At 39.8% G+C, this 21,403-nt stretch overlaps 1 protein-coding gene across 2 annotated transcripts in view; it reads right to left on the bottom strand.

The window, feature by feature from the left end:
• The window catches only part of SPRED2 (sprouty related EVH1 domain containing 2), a 140,979-nt gene that overhangs the window by 26,195 nt on the left and 93,381 nt on the right, over nt 1–21,403 (bottom strand). For both annotated transcript variants that reach the window (XM_016195421.2, XM_060187185.1), the window contains exons 2-4: nt 18,488–18,665; nt 7,452–7,620; nt 5,228–5,292 (exon numbers count right to left, since the gene is read on the bottom strand). In XM_016195421.2, the coding sequence (XP_016050907.1) occupies nt 5,228–5,292; nt 7,452–7,620; nt 18,488–18,665 (412 nt within the window). The remainder of the gene's footprint in view (nt 1–5,227; nt 5,293–7,451; nt 7,621–18,487; nt 18,666–21,403) is intronic.

The following is a 21,403-nucleotide window of genomic DNA, read 5'->3' as shown; positions in this document are numbered from 1 at the left end:
GGCAGGTTTCAAACCATCTGACCTCAGAGTTCTCAATTATAGGGATCTGGGAAGAAGGAAGTCCTAACTTGGAAAGCAAACCAGCTCAGCTTATCCACACTGAGCTACACTGTTTATCTCTCAAGTTCACACAGGCCTGTTCCATAAGATATGCCAGTGCACATGTCTCCTTCCACAAAGAAAAGCACAAAAGAGTGAACAGTGTACAGGATCTGCTACTCACAAGTGTTCCCCGCTTAGAAGTAGAAGAATGTAAAGCTATCATTTGAGGCATGAACACAAGTGTGCCAAAAAATTCCCATTGTAGAATATTCACCTTTGCTGCTTTGTATTCTTCACAAGACTTATCCTACAAACGGCTAAGGTAGTAAAATCCTTTCACATAGCCCAGTTTAATGCTGGGCACAGCCTGGCCACATATTTGTTTACCTATGTGAGCCATTATATTTGTGGTTCCCCATGAAGGAGAGGGACTGTGAAGGGGCCGTGCTATAAGGGACAGAGTTGATGGGAGGGCAAGAAACATCATGTATGACAATGCCAGGATCTCAGATCCTATTTGTGGACTCAGCAAAAAACATGGTGGACAAAATAATAACACAAGGTTACTAAGAACTCCTCAAAATCAGGACTCAGAAGGTGATACAGTAGATAAAGCGCCTGATCCTGAAGCATGAAGTCCTCAGTTTGAAACTGTACATCACATATGCTATTATGATGCTGCGGTTCTCTCTCTCTCTCTCTCTCTAGTAAGTAAATTCAGCCATCTTTAAATACTCCCTCCTCCTTAACAATAAGATAAATAAAATATCAAAGCATATGACTGGTCTCTGGGTTCAGATCACTTCTCTACTGAACCACATATATAGCAAAGCTTTATAGGGGTAGAGGCTTATGATGAATAACTAGGTGATGGTTCATTCATTCAGCTAAAATATGGAAACTGACCAAAAAAGGCTTTCAAGTAGTTAGAGAAATAAATAACAGAGTTGTTAATAGGCTATGGCCTATTAGAGGAGAGTGAGCATAATCAAAGGGAAGATTTTATTAGAACATACAAAGCAATAAACAATTTAAACCTCAAATGCAGAACAGTAGTTAATCATGAGTTTTTAGTGAACATACCTAAAATAGACTTTCTAGTTTCTATCCACTCCAAGATTGCTGTTCTCATCTGCTCTACTGCTACTTTATGGTTCCTGTTTATTAAATATTTTGTCCTGCTTTCTATCTTACCACCTTTTGGCCACTAAATTGCTGATGCTTCTATGCTACATCTTGAATTTCCTGGGAAGACAACCTCACCAATGTGTCCTGGAACACCACCTCTCCAGAGCCCTGCCACCACTTTTTCTGGAAAGACAGAAACAGGCTTGGGTATGGATCGACCTGCTGACACCTATGTCCAGTGGAGAAGCAATTATAGAAGCCAGAACTCCCACCTTCTACACCTAACAAAGATTTCTGGTACAAGTGCTGCCAGGGATTAAACTCAGGACCTCATCCCTGAGAGTCCTTATCCACTACATGTCTTATCCACTACACCACCTCCTATAGAATTCTGGTCTATATTCCCAGAGGGGGAGAAATGTTAAGGAAAGACGATCAGATGGCTCTCAACTCCAATTCCACCAGGACCCGGAGAGAGAAAAGGAAAAAAGGATAGACATTCAAAAGTAGTAACTGATATAGATGTGACTTAGAAAAAAGGCAGGACCACAGGAAAAACGTATATATATATAGAGAGAGAGAGAGAGAGAAAGAGAGAGTGTGTTATAGAAATAATAGTACCCATACCTGTGACCTTGAAAGAACTACTGCAGTTTCCAATGGAGGGAATAGGGACACAGAACTCTGATGGTGGGAATAGTATGGAATTATTCCCGTTATCTCATACTTTTGTAAATCAATTAAATCACTAAAAAAAAAAAGTTTCTGATGGTAGTAGTGAGAAACATGGGAAGATTTCAGAAGCAATGGTGTTGGCAACTAGCAACAGATGGATGGGCTGGGCAGTTGTGCTAAATAAGCAGCAGCATTTTTTTCCCCTTCATTTCTTTATTGGGGGATTAATGTTTTACAGTTGACAGTAAATATGATAGTTTGTACATGCATAACATTTCCCAGTTTTCCACATAATAATACAACCCCCACTAGGTTCTCTGCCATCATGTTCCAGGACCTGAACCCTCCCTCAAATCCACCCCAGAGTCTTACTTTGGTGCAATACACCAAAGCAGCTTATTTTTTTCCCTGAAGGATTGTGATATATGATATGGTCCTACCATCCTAAGAAGTCAAAAGGACAAGCGAATTTGAGAGCCAACCACACAAGTTGGGAAAGTGTGATAGAGACAGCCTATTCCATACATACACACATTCACACCACATTGAGGGTGGCTCCTCCCTCCCCTCCCACCCTCCACTTTACCTCCACATAGAACACATATCAACGCATTATTCATGAAGTCCAATTTTCTCCGACCCCAAAGCACTTCCTGAAACAGAAAGAAACTCCTGGCTCCAGCAGCAGAAACAAAAGATCTATCTTGTCCTCAAGTTATATCAAGAATGGTTTTCCCATGTACACACTGTTCTCTTAGAAAACACACTTAATTCTAACCCATCATACATTGAAGCTGGTCTTATCACCATGTAAACTCTTTCTCTAACAAATGGGTTACAAGTTCTAAACATCTGTCTTACCAATAAAAGTCTTAGAATACAACAAACCTTGGGATGCCACAGACTTATTGCAGCTGCTTATTGCTGGCTTTCAGAGACCTCACTTACTGTCCTAAAACTTAATGATAGGGAACTCAACAGAAAATAACCTCTGAGGACTCTGGCATCCACAATGAGATGTGGTCCTTGTCTTCAGTGGCCTAATGATGGGACTTTTCTCGAGGAAAAGGAGGCACTATTATTAATGGGCTCTTATGCATCAGCAGATGGAATGAGGATAACTGGTCATATATATCAGGGGTCTACACAGGATGCAATTAACTGGAGCTCCTTCCCAGTGAGTTTTCTTATGTCTGGAAGCAGCAGGGCTCTTTCTACACTTCTTTCTAAGCATTTGGAGTTACCCGAGAGCAGTTCATTGATCTCCTGTGGATTAAAGGAGGGATGCTGGCTTCTATCACCCCTTTGCCTCTTGCCCTCTCCTGAGTCTATAAATCACTTTTGGCAGGTAGCTGGGAAACAGCTGCAAATGACAATTTTGCTCTGGAGCACAGGAAGCCACCTTTTAACCCGCCTGCTGTTGTTTGTCTCTCAAAACGTGACAAAGGAACAGATGTAAGCAACATGCCAACTGTTGAGTGGATCTGCAAAGAGCATTATAGGAAGCCTGTTCAGAGCAACATCACACCCGCCGCTCTATGGAAGGACAACTGAGTTCATTTCCTGAAACCCCTACGCACACTCTGTTCATGTCAGGTTGGGATCTGAAATACTCAGGCAACTCACCACGCACAACTCATCCCTGCTTCTGCCTTATCCCCTGTAGTTGGTTTCTTAGCCTTGAGGACCTTTGATGAGCCCTGTTCAAATGCTGGTGAGGTTCAGACCAACCTCACCTCCTAAGTGGCCATCTCTGACCCAAAACTCCTCTCATTTCTGGGCCAGAGGCTAGACCAATCTCTAAGCCTTTCACAGGCCAATCTCAGCTCTACATAGCATCCTATTATCTCCATGGGTGCTGGAGCTCTGGAGATTACACACATCTGAAGCACCCTAGGTAGTGTCTTTCAAATTCCTAGCTGCATGCTGAGTATACTAGAAAACAAACTTAAAGGGTTTCAACAAATATTTAAACATGAGATTAAAAACTATCAATAACTTATAAAAGATACTCTTGGGAACTAAAGAACCACTGGGAGACTATTAGATGACATGAAATTCCTATTACCATTCTCAGGTATAATAATAGCATTATGGTTTGGCTTATTCTTTGGAGATGCAGGGTGAAGTAGTCAGAGATGACTTAACTGCATCAGCAAAAAAAAAAATATGTGAATGTGCTTTTATGTATCTATGCACAGATAATGCAAAAAGCAGGGGGCCTGGTGGTAGCGCACCTGGTTGAGCATACATCTTATAGTGCACAAGGACCCAGGTTCAAGCCCCTAACCCCCACCTGCAGGGGGAAAGCTTCACAAGTGGTGAAGCAGGGGCAGGTGTCTCTCTGTCACCCCCTTCCCTCTCCACTTCTGGCTATGTCTATCTAATAAATAAAGATTAAAAAAAAAAGCAGGGAGTCAGGTGGTAGCACAGCAGGTTAAGTGCACATGGCACAAAGCGCAAGGACCAGCGAAGGACCCCGGTTCGAGCCCCTGGCTCTCCACCTGCAAGGTATAGTATACACAGGTGTTAAGTCAGTGCCTGCACTATGAACCCACTGCTTCTGTGACCATTTTTTCGATTTTCTTTTTCTTTTTTATTGATAGGACAGAGAGAAATTGAGAGGAGTGGGGAAGATAGAGAGGGAGAGAAAGAAAGACACCTGCAGGCCTGCTTCACTACTTGTGAAGTGACTCCCCTGCATGTGGGGAGCCAGAGGCTTGAACCAGAATCCTTGTGCGGGTCCTTGCGCTTCGAACTATGTATGCTTAACCTGGTGTGTCACCGCCTGCCCCCTACACTGTTCTTTAAATTATCCTGTGTGCTTGAAAAGTTTTGTAGTTGGTGAGAGGTTGAGAAAAAAAATCAGAATGCAGGGTATGAACTCCATTTAATTTCAGGTGTCAATAGATATGTGCTTTTGGTAATAAAATAAAAGTATTTCTTACTGTGGGTCAAGAGTTTGAAAATGCTGCCCTATAGTTTCTGCTGCATCAAACACACAGTATGGTGGTCAGTTGTCCCAATCTGCCTGAGCTTGGGTTTTTTCCCCCGGACTATGGGCTTTCAATGTTGGAACTAGGACTATGCCAGGCAAACCAGACAGCTGGCCACCCTGAATGTGACACAACTTCAAGAAAAAATTTGGGTATGATCAAGAGAGTGGATGCTGTTGTACTATGTTGTGGATAGTACCACTTGTAACATAGGCAACAGAGCAAACCCAGCACAGCAAAACCAGTGACAAGACGGGATTCCTGGATGGCGTTTCAACAGCAAACCAGATGCCACGTTGCAAATGGCCTCTCACACCCTTAAACAGACCTTCTCTCTGATCATTCACTAATGAATCTGGAAAGCAAAGCACAAATCTGGAACTTACTGTAAAGACGTCATCATCACCAAGTTCAGCTTCGTTATGGATGGTGGAAGATGATGTTGTCGAGCCTAAGAATGACAAAAAAATGTGATGAAAAATTTGTTACAAATAGAGAAGGTCAGATGCATTTAAAAAGGATATTGCAAAGAGCTGGGTGGTAGCGCAGCAGATTAAGCGCACATGTTGCAAACTGCAGGGACCGGCATAAGGATGCTGGTTCGAGCCCCCAGCCACCCACCTGCGGGGGAGGGCGCTTCATGGATGGCGAAGCAGGTCTGCAGGTGTTTTTCTCTCCTCTTCTGTCTTTCCCTCCTCTCTCCATTTCTCTCTGTCCTGTCCAACAACTATGACAGCAATAGCAACAACAACGGTAATGACCACAACAACGATAAAAAACAAGGGCAACAAAAGGGGGGGAAAGGATATTGCAAGGAACCTAAGCTTCATTCCTTTTGCATGAGGATCATTAGCAGAAATGTTTCCTGGGAATTAAATGCTTTTAGCTTAGTTGTTTTTTTCTAAACATTTTTTTCTTACTTATTTCAGATAAAGACAGAGAGAGAAATTAAGAGGAAATGGGGAGATAGAGATGGAGAGGGACACCTGCAGCACTGCTTCACTGGTCATGAAAGTCTCTCTCTGCAGGCAGTGACTGGGGATTTGAACCTGGGTCCTTGCACACTAAGACATGCACTTAACCAGATGTGCAACCATCTGGCCCTTAATTTACTCTCTAGCTGATTCTTGTCAGGGTGTTTCTTAAAGTATCTTTGTCTATTGATGCTCCCAATTAAGCCCTCACGCTTCTGCAGTAGCCCCAAGAAAAGCAGTACGTAGAGGGTGAAAAGATAGCCGACAAGCTTCTACTAAGGATCTCCTACACCCACCACTGTATGTTGGGAAAAGTACTGCACTGAGAACCCCTGCTAGATCTGCTGCAATTTCACTGTGTAGACTGGAATTAACGTGTGTGTGTGTGTGTTTGCCATACCCCAATGAAGCTGTGACTGACTAGTTTGTATGGCTACCTTTTGTTCTGAAATTTAATACTGTGCTCTAAAATCCAGATGCTAGGAGTCAGCTCTAGGAAGACACCATTATTATTATTATTAATTTGTTTTTGGATGGAGACAGAAATTTAGAGGAAGACAGAGTGAGAGAGAAGGGGAAAGAGAGACACCTGCACACTACTTCACAGCTTATAAAATTTTCCTTACTGCAGGTGGGGGCTGGGTACCTTGAACTCTGATCCTTGTGCAAGGTAACATGTGCACTTAACCAGGTGAGCCACCACTCAGTCCTGTGAGTGCCCTGTTTTTGTGGTCAAAATTTCGGCTCATGTCAGATAAACCAGTTAATTCTACCACTGAATGAACTGATCAGTTGAAATTCAAGTAATTTACTTGTTTGCGTCTTTCTTCACTGTGTTATACAAACTGGCATTACTACTCTGTTTTCCCCTTAGCAGTACTCAGTATTATGTTAATACTGAATTCATTAATATCGATAATGATCAAAAGAGAAATCATTTTTTAGATGACAGACATAACAGCAGGACAGAAGTTTATGCTGTGTTTTCTCCTTTATGTTATGCTTAGGTCTTAAAAAACAAGCATTTAGGGCGGAAGGTAGATAGCATAATGGTTATGCAAACAGACTCTCATGCCTGAGGCTCCAAAGTCCCAGGTTTAATCCCCAGCACCACCATAAACCAGAACTGAACAGTGCTCTGGTAAAAAAAAAAAAAAAAAAAAAAAAAAAGGGGCATTTAAATTAAGGTCTAATCTGAAGACTCTAGGAGTCCCATATGTGTTTTCTGTTTAGTGGAAGCAGTGCCTATAGGATCCTGGTCAGGGGAATGCAGTGCATTAAACCTTCTTGGCCCATTAAAATCCATTCTCCTCTTCTCAACCACAGTCACCTCAATAGTTAGAATAAACTGAAATCAGCAAGGTCCATTCACACAGAAGCCCAGAACTTATCTTTCCAGAGAAGAATTTAAAACATTAATTAGGAGGAATGAAAACCATTCTGAAACTCATCTTTCTCCTTTTCCCCTGCACTGTCACTCTCATTAATCTCCTTGAATAGTCCCCAAATTTTGGCATCTACTGGGTTTGGCACTCAACCCTCTTACACATAAATCACAAACATGATGGCAGACTACCGGAATAGAACTGGGAACATATCCATATCCCCACTAAGGATGCAGTGACAAATTCATTACCTTCTATAAGGTCTTCAATTGCTTTCCTTACTCCCCTGTCAAAGGCTCGAGCATCAGCAGGGCTTTGGAAAGTTAGTCCAAACTTCCTATTGTCAACCTTCCAGTGATGAAATGTTGGGTTGGCTTTGGTGTATACCAAGTCTTTCCTTACATAACATTCCAATACCACCTGGAGGATTGAAACACATTGGGTTGGTTATTTGTGGAACATCATGATGGGGACTAGCCACAAAAAAATAAGTAAGTAGGAACACCAGTCTCTGCTAGAATTAATGAAAACCCTCTACTCTGAGGCCCTAAATTTTGCAATAAAAATTTAGGCTATATAAACTTCAGATAACTTTATCCTGAAGTCTTAGGGTTTTGCTCTGTTCTGTGCTTACGGCTTCTATGTATGTCAGGGTCTTTGAACTAACGATTCTCAGTCTCTTCTCCTCTGTCCTAACTGGCTTTTCCCAGTGACCTCAAACTCCTCCATATCTAGTCCTTCTTTGTTCATTCTTTCCAGCTCAAAATGTCTTTGTCTCTTCTGTTTTCTCTATCACTTATGTTATGAGTCATCATATTCAGCTTATTATTATTTTTTTTCTTTCCGCAATATATTTTGTATCAACCTCATTTTAATTGCCACTGCCCTGGTCCATGTCTTCATTAGTCTTTGATCTGAATTATTACAATTTCCAAGTTTCCAGCAGACCTGTCTTAGAACTGCCTTTCACTAAGTTATAAACACAGATAGATGGTCTCAGATATCAAGCTACCTCAAAAATGGAATTACACCATTAGCAGTGAGAACTTATACTCAGAAAGCACTATAAATAATGAAAGATGTAACTGACTTACACTCATTGCTTAGTATATGTTCATTATCAAGTTATATTCTTCTAGCTATTCCAGTTCTTCCTGTCACCTTCACTTCTTGATTACATATTATTTTCTAACAGTTTGATGTGTGTTAGTTCTATTCTACCAATTAGATTGTAAAAGATCAAGACATGTTATAACTATTTCTAGTGCCACTAACATCACTGATAGATATCAGAGCTTACTATAAAATAAAAGAAGCACCAGGGAGTCGGGCGGTAGCGCAGCGGGTTAAGCGCACGTGGCGCAAAGCACAAGGACCGGCACAAGGATCCTGGTTCAAGCCCCCGGCTTCCTACCTGCAGGGGAGTTGCTTCACAAGCAGTGAAGCAAGTCTGCAGGTGTCTCTCTTTCCCCCTCTTTGTCTTCCCCTCCTCTCTCCATTTCTCTGTTCTATCCAACAATGACGACATCAATAACAACAACAATAATCACTAGAACAATAAAAACAACAAGGGCAACAAAAAGGGAAAATGAATAAATATTTTTTTAAAAAAAGAAGTACCACAACCATGTGACTATCAAGTTTATCTTTTATTCATAAAAAAACCCTACATAGTGATATTCTTTAAAAAAATTTATTATTATTATTATTTAGTTTCCCTTCGGTTGCCCTTGTTTTGTTGTTGTAGTTATTGTTGTTGATGTCGTTGTTGTTAGATAAGACAGAAAGAAATTGAGAGAGGAGAGGAAGACAGAGGGGGAGAGAAAGACAGACACCTGCAGACCTGCTTCACCGCCTGTGAAGCAACTTCCTCTGCAGGTGGGGAGCTGGGGGCTTGAACCGGGATCCTTACGCTGGTCCTTGCGCTTTGTGCCACATGCGCTTAACACGCTGGACTACCGCCTGACTCCCGACAGTGATATTCTTATGGCTTCATGTATAACAAAAATGATTTACCTACACTTTAATAGCTTTGGTCTTATTCTGGCAAAGTTCCATAATTACAAAGTGAGATCTTACTGTTTTTTAATAACTGAAGGTAAAAAGTGAACACCTAAGTTAGTCTAAATTCAAATTGTCGATGGGTAATATTTGAAAATATAGATTTTTGAGAAAATATCTAGGTAAACAGGAATTAACTGCAACCTAACAAATGTTTCTTACCTTAACAAATGAAAGTAATATTCAGATTGTATTTCAGATAGCAGTTCTCAGAGATAACTCTATTACATTGTATTGGAAGATGATAAAAATCCATTCACACAGTTCTATTTATCATTGAATTGCTTGTTGTGGCTAATTTCCCCCCCAGAATAGTGTAATGACTATGTCAGCCCAGCCTCATTCCAAATTGGGGAAATCCAAATAACTAAGACTCTAACAAATATTATTTGTTTTAGAATTTAATGGTCTCAGTTCAAAGTCTCAAAGTAAAGTTGTTGCAAAACAAAGACTTCCAATTTCTTCAGTTTAGGTTGAAAGAATTAGTCTTTGATCAACATTTTCCAAATTTAAGATTATTCCAAAGATAAATTTTGTTATACAAGTTTAAAAAGTTCTTTTAAAAGTTAAGTAACTGTGGTCTGGGAGGTGGTGCTGTGGATAAAGTACTGGACTTTCTAGCATGAGGTCTCAAGTTCAATTCCCAGCAGCACATCCGGTTCTCTCTCTTTTCTATCTTTTTCATTAATAAATAAAATCTTTAAAAAAAAGTAAAATAAGTTAAGCCATCTAACTTGAGGACTGGGGTAAGATTGTACATCATCTTTTTGGCCTCTAATGCAAAGTATCAGTACACAACTAAGCTTAATGACAAAAAAATGAAAAAAATTAAGAGCTTTAATCTCATAACACATTTAAACCTTTAGTAAAGTTCTGTGCACATGCTATTAGGCATTACCTTAAAAAATTTAAAAAGAGGGAGCCGGGCGGTAGTGCAGCGGGTTAAGCGCACATGTCGCAAAGCGCTGGGACCAGCATTAGGATCCCAATTTGTGCCTGTGGATCCCCACCTGCAGGGGGTTCGCTTCACAGGCAGCGAAGCAAGTCTGCAGGTGTCTATCTTTCTCTCCTCCTCTCTTGATTTCTCTCTGTCCTATCCAATAACAACAATAACAATGACAATAACAAGGGTAACAAGAGGGAAAAAATAAAGTTAAAAAAATTAAAATAAAATCAAAATAATCTTGAAATGAGGTACATAGAGAACAAAAAGTGGATATTTATATTCTTGTTAGAGGTTTTAAAAAATCTATGCAAGGTGGCCCAGTGGATAGAGTATTGGACTTTTTAAAAATATTTTTTTTATTTATAAAATGGAGATAGTGACAAAACCATAGGATAAGAGGGGTACAATTCCACACAATTCCCACCACCAGCACTCCCAGAGTATTGGACTTTTAAGCATGAGATCCTGAGTTTGATCTCCAGGATCATATATTCCAGAGTGATGCTCAGATTGTCTCTCTTTCTCATTAACACATCTTTTAAAAATCTACACAGGAAATACATATGAAAATGAAAACACACGAGTTCCATTATTCCTCCTTCTTTTCCTCCCTACCCCCAATAACTCTCATGTGCAGAATGGGCTACTGTCAAGAATAAGGAAGATGAGATCAGTCTAGTTTTTTTTATGTGGCTTTTAAAATTATTATTATTATTTTAACTAGTGACTTAGTGATTTACAAGATTATAAGATAATACGGGTACAGTTCTACACCACCCTCACCAAAGTTCTGTGTAACCAGCCCCCCCATAACCACTATAGTTCTCAAGGTCTTAGATTTATATATATATATGGACAGAGATAAATTGAGAGGGAAGAAGGGGATAGAGAAGAAGAAAGAGAGACATCAGCATACCTGCTTCGCCACTGTAAAGCGTCCTCCTTTGTAGGTGGGGAGTGAGGGCTCAAATTCAAGTCCTTGTGCATAGTTAAGTAATTTGTGTGTTCAACTGGGTTACCACTGCCTAGCCCCCTATTTCAATTCTCTATATCCCACGAGTGAAACCATCTGGTAGCTGTGCTTTACTTCCTTATTTTACTGGGCATAACCACCTCCCGTTTCATTCATTATGTCCCAAAGAACATAAGATGATCTTTTTAAATTGTTGAGCAGTATTCCACTGAGCATATGCCCGATAGCTACTTTTTTTTTCTCCCTGTATTTATGACTTGAGTGACTTTATTCAATTATTAAAATATTCCCTTAATATTTTAATAATCTTTTAATCAGAAAAATGAAGAGCCACACACTAGAGAAGCAATTGTCATTTGGTCAAAGATGGCTGAATCCCATGTGGAAGCCGAGGCCTATTTTTAGTCACTGCTGAGGCTCTATCTTTACTTCCTTTCTAAGTCACTCCTCCACTTATTACAACTTCCAAGTGTCCTGCCTTTTTCCTCTTCCCTCTCAGGTAAGGAAAACAGCACATGAATTCCTCTGGTGGTCTCCAAATTCTTTTCCCTCTGGGATGGGGGAAAAGCAAAAGTTGTTGGTCACAGAAGTTCTGGTTATTGGTGGAACTGGCTTCAGGGCCCTTTAGTCATCTAACATCTCCCCCTCTGGGAGTATGAACTAAAAAAAATTTTTTTGGTGCAGAAGAAAATAGTTCTGGTTTCTATTAACTGCCTCTCCACTGGACAGGGATGTTGTTGGGCCGACCCATACTCACAGTATGTGACATTTTTTTAATATATAGTCATATAAATTTGTGTGTACCTGTCAGTGTGTTTAAATATATCCATGCCTGTAAAACTGCTCTGCAACTTGCTTCCCATTTTCCTTAGAAACATTTGTTAGAAACATACACAGGTTAAAAAAAAGATTATTTTTAATGTGAATATGATATTCTCAGCATTAAAATATTAAAATTATTAAGTCATTCTTCATACTGATGGACATTTAGGCTGTTTTTAACTCCTATGTTTGCAGTCAATGTTGCAGTGAACATCTTTATCATGCTGTATAGTGTGGGCCACTGAGAACCTGCTCTCTCTGTAACTGCAGACCATTTCAAGGGGTCCAGGGTGGCACAAGACAATTTTCATATATTAAGAGAACTTGGTCTTTTGGTGCAAAACTTCTCTGTCTTCCATGAGTCAAGGTAACGAGTGGTACCAAGCCATACTAAGCCACCAGTCTATTCACTGTCCCCTGGTAAAAATGTTAAAAATATCAGTTTTACCTGTCTTTGACAGTTTAGAAAAATTAATTGTATTATATCCTGACCCTTGAATACACATCTCTTTTTTTGAGTGTTGAAATGGAAAGTATACATAACTAGATCCCTGTATTTGCTTCTGCACTCAGTCTGCTGTAAGATGTTGCTCTGGGGGGGGGGGGTTCAGGCGGTAGCAAAGCGGGTTAAGCACACATGGCGCAAAGCGCAAGGAATGGCGTAAGGATCCTGGTTCAAGCCCCTGGCTCCCCACCTGCAGGGGAGTTGCCTCACAGGTGGTGAAGCAGATCTGCAGGTGTCTATCTTTCTCTCCCCATCTCTATCTTTCCCTCCTCTCTCCATTTCTCTCTGTCCTATCCAACAACGTCATCAATAACAACAATAATAACCACAACAATGATAAAAAAAAAACAAGGGCAATAAAAGGGAAAAAAATATCCTCCAAGAGCAGTGGATTTGTGGTGCAGGCACCAAACCCCAGCAATAACCCTGGAGGAAAAAAAGAAAAAGAAAAAAAAAGATGTTGCTTTGGCTGAAGTAGATGAGGAAACTTCGACTTTGAACAAATGCTTAATTGGAAAAGGAAAGAGTATTTCTAATAACTTTTTTCAATTCTGCTGCATGTAGAAGAATGAGGACTGGCTCAAGGGAAAGTACTTGTGTAATTGTTTCAGTTGTGAGTTGAATTAACTGCTTTTTTCATGGATCACCAGTTTTACTTGAAAGAACAACTGACAGATGATCTATGGTTAATTCAGACTTGAGTAATCTGGCAGACATTTTCTTGAAACTGAACTGAGTCCACCACTTCAAGGAGAATCATTAGAGGTATTTACTGCCAATAATAAAATCTGAAATTTCAAGTGAAAATGAGACTTTCAGGCAACTTCCTAATACTTAGAGACTTTCCTAATGAGATTAGAAATGTGATTTTTGTATTGAGGAATTTAATGTATCAAATCCAGAATATCTTTTTAACTCAGTAACCCATTATTTTCCAAATGTCCAACGCATGATGTTACAAAATCAGGAATGAGTACAAAATCCCTCTAAAGTGTAAGATAAATCATAGTAGGCTGGGGAAAACAGTACAATAGTTATACAAAAAACTCTCATGCCTGAGGCTCTTAAGATCCCTGGTACAATCCCCAGTACCATCATAAGCCAGAGCTGAGCAGTGTTCTGGTCTCTCTCTCTCTCTCTCAAAATATATATATGTGTGTATATGCTATAGCTTTAAAGTAACAGAGTGTTCAGATTTCACATTTAAGAAACTCCTACAGACTGAGTTTTGATGTATTGTCAAAAAAGATTATCTTCAATTTCCTGAAAAGATAATTAAAATAATTTTTCCAAGTAAGATAGAGAAGTTCACTGGGTAGGACACATGACTTGTCATGTGTGCAATCCATGTTTGATCCCAGGCATCATGTGGGAGGTGCTATGGTTGGTTGGTTGGTTGGTTTCTATCTATCTACCTGAATGAATAGAACATCTAGGAGTGACCAGATTGCACATGTTCAAGTCTCCAGCTGTGTATGTGCACGCATGCGCACACACACACACAGACATAAACACAAATACTTCTCCCATTTCAAGATAGATTTTTTTCTTCATATACTTCAACCAAAGCATCATGTTGTAACAGCTTCAAAGCAGAAACATATTCTAGAATCTGGCTATTTACTATTAAAGTCAGAAATAAAAGAAACCTTCAGAAACATAAAACAAAGCTATTATCATTAATTATTTTTGTTCTGGGAAACAGTTACATAGTTATTTGCATAAGGAATGCCATTTATGTTAATACTAGGTTTGAAAACCTTTCAGCCTTAATTTCTAAAGTGGTAAATATAGTAGTTATAAACCACACACACACACACAAACAATATTTTCTGGGGCCCCTCAATAAATTTAAGAATGTAGCAGGGTCTCAAGGCCCACAATGTTTGAGAACTGTTACTGACTGAAGATCTCTGGAAATCAATTTTTATGGAGTAAGGCTGAGATGCAGAAGTACCAAGTAAAAAAATCTGTATGTATACAGTTAAAATCCCACCAATTGTATTTCAAAGAGGATTGCCAGCTGTAACCTCCACCAAATGTGTGTCCTAGAGAACTCACAGAACCATGAGGGGCAACAATGGAGATTTTGTGATTGATCTTTCTGGATTTGCTTATGGAGTAAATTCCTCTATTCCACCTAAAATATGATTCAGCTCAGACAATTTTCATTTATATATAATGTTTTCAAAAAAACTTGACTGTCCCCAACTTGCAAGGAACTTATTCGAACAACAGCTTGTGGATGGCTGTCTGAATACAGAATTTTCCTATAGAAAGACATAGTTACATGCATAGATCTCAATGTCACTCAAGTAACAATAAAAACCAATTGTGTACTAAATTTTAGAACTGCACTACACTGTAAAAACCAGCACCAACACTGTTTATACCAGAAAGATCACTCCATGTCTGGCTTTGAATTCTGGGAACTGTCATATCATCCACCCATCACACACCTCAAATGATCCACCATTTAGTTATGGAGTGTGTGTGAGCACACATGAATTTGTGGGCAAAAAGTGTTCTATAACAGATGCCTAGAGGCTAAAGGAGACCAGGATTTCTGAAAGTGTGAAAAAGGCAAAGCAAGGGATGGAAAGGTGGAGAAGCACAGATGCGTGAACAATTTTAACTACCAGTAGATACAAAAGTCCAGAAGCAAGGAATCACGGGAGTGTAAAGGAGACAGGAGGCACGAAGGGATGGAGAAATCTGATGTGGGGGGAGAGGTGGGGATATGGGCAGGAGAAATACAAAATCTTTAAGCAATAACAACAAACAGTAGAAGTTAGTCTAAAGCCAGAATTACCCTATTACTACGAAGAGTTATTGTGAAGACAGCAGATTTTGTCCTTAAAATGAAACGGTTCCCAATGCTGTTTCTGCTAATGACATGATTTAGACAGAGGAGGCAGATCACTTTTTGGAGGACTGATTTTTCCTAGTATAGATTACAGATGACTGTATCATTTTCTTTTAGAATGGTGCAAGAATTTAGCTGAAGTAGTCTCCAAAAAAATGCCAAAAGTTTATAATTATTACGTACAAATCAATGGCAAGCGTAAGTTCACAAATTTATTTGTAAAATGAGGGGATGGATTAGACAATCCAGATGAGTCATTAGGTTGACATAGTTTATGATGAATCACAGAATTACCAAGAAAAAGCTGATAAAAAAAAGACACAACTAGTGATCCAGGAGGTGGCACAATGGATAAAGCACTGACTCTCAAGCATGAAGACCTAAGTTCACTCCCTGGCGGCACACGTACCAGAATGATGTCTGGCTTTTCTTCTCTTCCTATCTTTCTTCTTCTTTTTTTTTTAATATATTTTTTTTTGTAATTTTTATTTATTTATCTTCCCTTTTTGTTGCCCTTGTCTTTTTTTTTATTGTTGTTGTAGTTATTGTTGTTGTAGTTGATGTCATCGTTATTGGATAGGAGAGAGAGAAATGGAGAGAGGAGGGGAAGACAGAGAGGAGGAGAGAAAGACAGACACCTGCAGATCTGCTTCACCGCTTGTGAAGCGACTCCCCTGCAGGTGGGGAGCCGGGGGCTCGAACCGGGATCCTCATGCCGGTCCTTGCGCTTAGCGCCACCTGCACTTAACCCGCTGTGCTACAGCCCGGCTCCCCTCTTCCTATCTTTCTTATGAATAAATAAAATGCTTAAAAAATATATTTAAAAAAGACACAACTATTCTGCTAAGGAAAGCTAATATTAAGGACCAGGTAGTGGTGGACCCAGTTTAGTGCTCAATGCATAAGGACCCAGGTTTCTGTCTCTAATCACCCACTTGCAGGGGAGTCACTTCACAAGCAGTGAAGCAGGTCTGCAGGTGTCTATCTTTCTCTCCTCTCTCCATTTCTCTCTGTCCTAGCCAACAACGATGACATCAATAACAACAACAATAATAACTACAACAACGATAAAACAAGGGCAATCAAAGTGAAAAAAATCGTGGATTAGTGGCACTGAGCCCCAGCAGTAACCCTGGAGGCAAAACAAACAAACAAACAAAAAAAAAACAAAGGGGAAAAAAACACACATACAAAAAAAAGAACCAACCAACCAACAAAACTCAGTAAGAGTTTTCTCTCTAAAGTAATAAACAAATAATCAAAGAATAGTAAGCTGCGTGATATATATATATATATATATGTTTTTTTTTTTTTGACAGGACAGAGAGAAATTGAGAGGGGTGGGGAGAATAGAAAGATAAGATGTCTACAGATCTGTTTCACTGCTAGTGAAATGTACCCCCTGCAGATGGGGAGCGAGAGCTCAAACCCAGGTTATTGCACATGGTGATATGTGCGCTTAACTGCGTGTGCCACTGACCAGCCTCCATGTAGATGGATTTTAAAAATTAAAAATAGGGTCTGGGAGAAGAGAGCTCACCTGGGAGAAAGTACCATGTACAAGACCACAGGTGTGAGCCTTGACATAGATGGCACCAGGAGAAGTTCCACAGGTGGTGGAGTAGTGCTGTGGTTTTTCTCCCTCTCTCCCTCTACAATAAAAATAATTTTTAAAAAGTTGCCTCAGGAGCAGTGAAACCGCAAAACAACAAAAAAACCCAAAACCCAAACTGTTTCTAAGACTTTGTGAGAACTATGGGAGGGTAAGGACATAGAACTTTGGTGGTGGGTATAATATGGAACTTTATCCTATAATCTTACAATCTTATAACCCATTATTAATCACAAATTAAAAGTGGTTAAAAGAAAAAGAAATTGCATATGTGGAGACTTAGCACTACAAAAAAATTAAAAAAAAATTTTTTTTTCAAGAAAGAAAGGGGGGAAAAAAAATAGCCCAGGGAGATCACTCAGAGATAGCACATGTTTACCAAGTCCTAGAGCAATTACCTTGTATCCCCTGCCAAAGCTCCCCCCAAATACATATGTATTTATATAATTAAAATTTGAAGTGGGTATTTGATTTTCTGTTATACCATAGTTTCTTTCATAACAGAACTAGACATCCAAGCTCTCATAAGACTGCATGTTATGAACTATCACTCTCTCTGAGGGAGGTAACAATATGCTCTAAAGTGCATATTTTAGAAGCATGCTGAGTTATTTCAAAGATATAATATCTATACTTCTCTAATTTTTTTCCAGATAGATTTTATTCCTTAGCTTGTTAATAAGTTAGACTATCTTTTAGGTAAGTCTTTATGAGTAATAATCAACATTAGATGACATTCTGCCTTTGCATTTTAACTTTCATCACAGAAGCTTTACTTGCATGCTCCCTACCATAAAAAATTACTTCACAATTCAATACAATGATTTATAATAAAGAACTTTTGTTTTGAGTATCTTGTTGTTGTGACTGGAAGACAGCTTAATTAATCAAAGATGCAAACAAAACAGCCAACATCTAAGCATCTGAGTTAGCATGTTGTGTGGGAAAGAACCAGAGAAAGAAGGAAGGGAGGGGTGGTGAGAGGAGAGAGGTGCAAAACTTTGCTGGAGGGGATTGGGTGGTATCATACCAGGTTAAGTGCACTATGTGCGGAAGTCCAAGGACTGGAGCAAGGATCCTGGTTCGAGCCCCTGGCTCCCCACCTGCAGGGGGTGTGGGGATTGCTTGACAAGCTGTGAAGCAGGTCTGAAGGTGTCTATTTCACCCCCTTTTCTCTTCCTCTCTCAATTTCTCTCTGTCCTATCCAAGGACAATAATAACAGCAACAACAATAATGAAAAAATGGCCTCCAGGAGCAGTGGATTCATAGTGCAGGCATGGAGCCCCAGCGATAACCCTGGAGGCAAAAAAAAAAAAAGACTGCTGGAAAGCTGGGTTACATTCTGCAATTTGATACCCTCTTCAGAGTTCTGACTTTAAGTTCTCAGAGAAAGATGGAAGGAAAAAACAGACAAACAACAACAAAAGCCACCTATGGGAAGAGAGCTGTGATTTAGCAGAGGAATCAGACATTGCTAATTTAACCCATGAGTTGCCATTACCAGTTTGTCTTTCTGTCGTTCACCATGGATGAGAAAGCCGCTTCGTCCATTGCCTTCGGGGTGCATGACCTTACAGACCCCCACACGACTGATCCCGCCTCCTTCCTGTGGGAACCATCCCCCGCTGGAGTCATCTCTGGTCATAACCACAGCCTTGACACGCACAATATAGCTGTCACTAAAACGACAACAAGAAGAATGGGGCATGACAATGGTCTGGTAGCTGTAGGACATGCTTCACAATGCAAGATGACCACCAGCCAGCACTTTTCTACACTTATCAAAAGAAAAATCTAGGCCTGCCATTATGTATCTTTAAAAGGCAGCCCATCTCAACTTTTAGGGAAAAAAATACTTTAACAGAAATATTTTTTTGAGAGGCACTCATTTAAATTATTAATTCAAAACATTTGTCTCTGAAGATGTATGCAAGCATACTGTTCTACATATTAATAATAAAAGGAATGATATGATCTCTACAATTTGGTGTTTATGAGTCAGGAAGATAAAAGACTTGTGGCTTTAACCCTTAAAATTTAGTTTATGAATAACCCAGGTTTAACATTTTATAAAACTTCCTTAGAATAGGATAATCCATTCCCAAATTACAAATTTGCCATGTAATCACTATACATGTAGAAATCAATTTCAGTTCAAATAAGCTTTACACATACGTAGTTTTCTGTTTGTGATTTTATTTTTCCAGTCTAAATTGCAATTTCGCAATAAATTCTTTTGCACATTTGCCAAAAATCCTTTCTCCTCCAGAGGCCAACTCTAGCTTCTTTTTTATTCTTCATCACTTTGAGAAATTTATTTGCACTTTCAGCAAGGCCATTAAATTCTCACTTGCCGTTTTCATTCTCTTGGAAGAATTCATTTTTTACTTATTCAAACCTATATTCATGTCTTCTGTGTGCCAGGCATGGTGCCAAGTTTTAGAGAAACAAAGATGGAGAGTAATATAGAGAATCTCCTCATTTCGAGAATGTCCGGAAAGATGGTCTCCAAGTCCCAGAGCTCAAAGTTTGGATACCACAATCCACCATCTGCTTCTGGAAACCATTTAGACAGTCCCACATCTCCATTCACCTCATTCACCACAAAAGCAAAGCCATACATTTTTCCTCTGGCTCCCTTGTAGTTTATTGTCCACTGTGACCCAACTCACTTCCTCCTTTGTTCCCTGGGACTCAAGGCCCAATAATCCCCCATCCCTCCTTCCTTCCTTACTCTTTTCTAAGATCATGACTTTCACTTTATTTTTTTTAAAAAAGATTTTATTTATTAATGAGAAACATAGGAGGAGAGAGAAAGAGCCAGACATCAATCTTGTACATGTGCTGCCAGGGATTGAACTCAGGACCTCATACTTGAGAGTCCTCTGCTTTATCCACTGTGCCACCTCCTGGACCACATCATTTTATTTTTTATTGTGGTAAAATACACATAAGATTTACCATTTAAACTATTTTAACTGTACAATTCTGTGGTATTAAGTATTTTCAAATTGTTCAACTCTGATAACCATCTAACTTTAAAACTTTCTAAACCAAAATGCCACAACCATTAAACACTAATTCATTTTTCCCCCTCCCTACACAGTCTGGAAACCACCAGAAACTACTTTCTGACTGTGAATTTTACTATTACTCCAGGTACCTCATCAACATTGTTTTCACTTTCTTAACCTACATGAAAATGAGTTCTAGGTTGGGGTCTGTGGCCCGTTCACAAAGTTGTTTTTGTCTTTCTCACATCAGCTTCAGCTCAGCCTAAAATAAATACGGGAGCAGATATCCACTTTTGCTCAGTTACTGATCCTCTCTCACATTCTTCTTCTCCCCCCCCCCATTCTTCTGTTGCTCACCAGTCTGACCATGTAAGTCACCCACCCCTACCTTTACCTTCCACCACTATTTCTGGGCCACACTCATTCTTTAAAGACACAAGCAAGTAGGCTCACTGTCCCTCATCTTTTCACTATGATCCCTGGTAATTTCATTATTCCCATAGGAATGCTTCGAATGGCCTGGCATCTGTTTCTAGGACTCATATTCCTTCCTTGTGCTCGTCTTACACGCAAATTAAGACTCCCATGCCTTTGTCATACCACTGACCTCATATAGTTGCCAATATCTGTACAACATCCTTAATATCCGTTTTTAGTGTCTTTTTCTCCTGCTAGCTTTGCAGATGACTCCCTCCAGACTCCAGCAAGTCTTCACTCTACTGGAGTAAACCTCTTCTCCCAACCTCCCCACAGCCTTCATGTTCTCATTTGATTCCCTTCTTAGCTTAAGTTCTATGGGTGATCACAACATTCTTGCACAAAACCTTGACACCTTTGTCTCCTCTGTCCTCATTATAACTGCCTAACAAAATTAAAACTCCCAACCCTCACTCAGGCTGTCGGACATGGCCAGTGGGGAAAACCCCACTCTACTATGCTTATAGGGCTTGTTTTATAGTCATAACTGCCAACTCCAAATGGACCTTTAAATGCCACCCCGCATCCTGATAAGATTTCCCCAATCTGTTGTCAAAATGAGTTTCTAATGTGTCTTCCTTGTCCCTTCCTTTCAGATGATACTTGGCTTAATTTCACTGAGAAAGCAGACACAATCAGAAGAGACCTTGCACCTGTTAGTAATCCCTACTACTCTGTATCAGCTCTCTCTCCCTCTCCCCCACCTTTCTCTAACTGCTACCAGGGTTATGACTACAGCTCAGTGTCTGTACTGCTCCCAAAAGCTATTTCTTCTTTTAAAATTTTTCTTTCTCTTATTTAATAGGACAGAGAGAAATGAAAGGGGTGAGGGAGAGAGGAAGAGAAACACCTGCAGCACTGCTTCACTGCTTAGCATCTTTACTCCCATGCAGATGGGGTTCCTGGCTTGAATCTGGGCCCTTAAA

The sequence above is a fragment of the Erinaceus europaeus genome, chromosome 3 (genome assembly GCF_950295315.1).
Source record: "Erinaceus europaeus chromosome 3, mEriEur2.1, whole genome shotgun sequence".
Taxonomy (NCBI): domain Eukaryota; kingdom Metazoa; phylum Chordata; class Mammalia; order Eulipotyphla; family Erinaceidae; genus Erinaceus; species Erinaceus europaeus.
The sequence above is the reverse complement of the archived record's forward strand: the minus strand, read 5'-3'. Positions and strand labels throughout refer to the sequence as shown.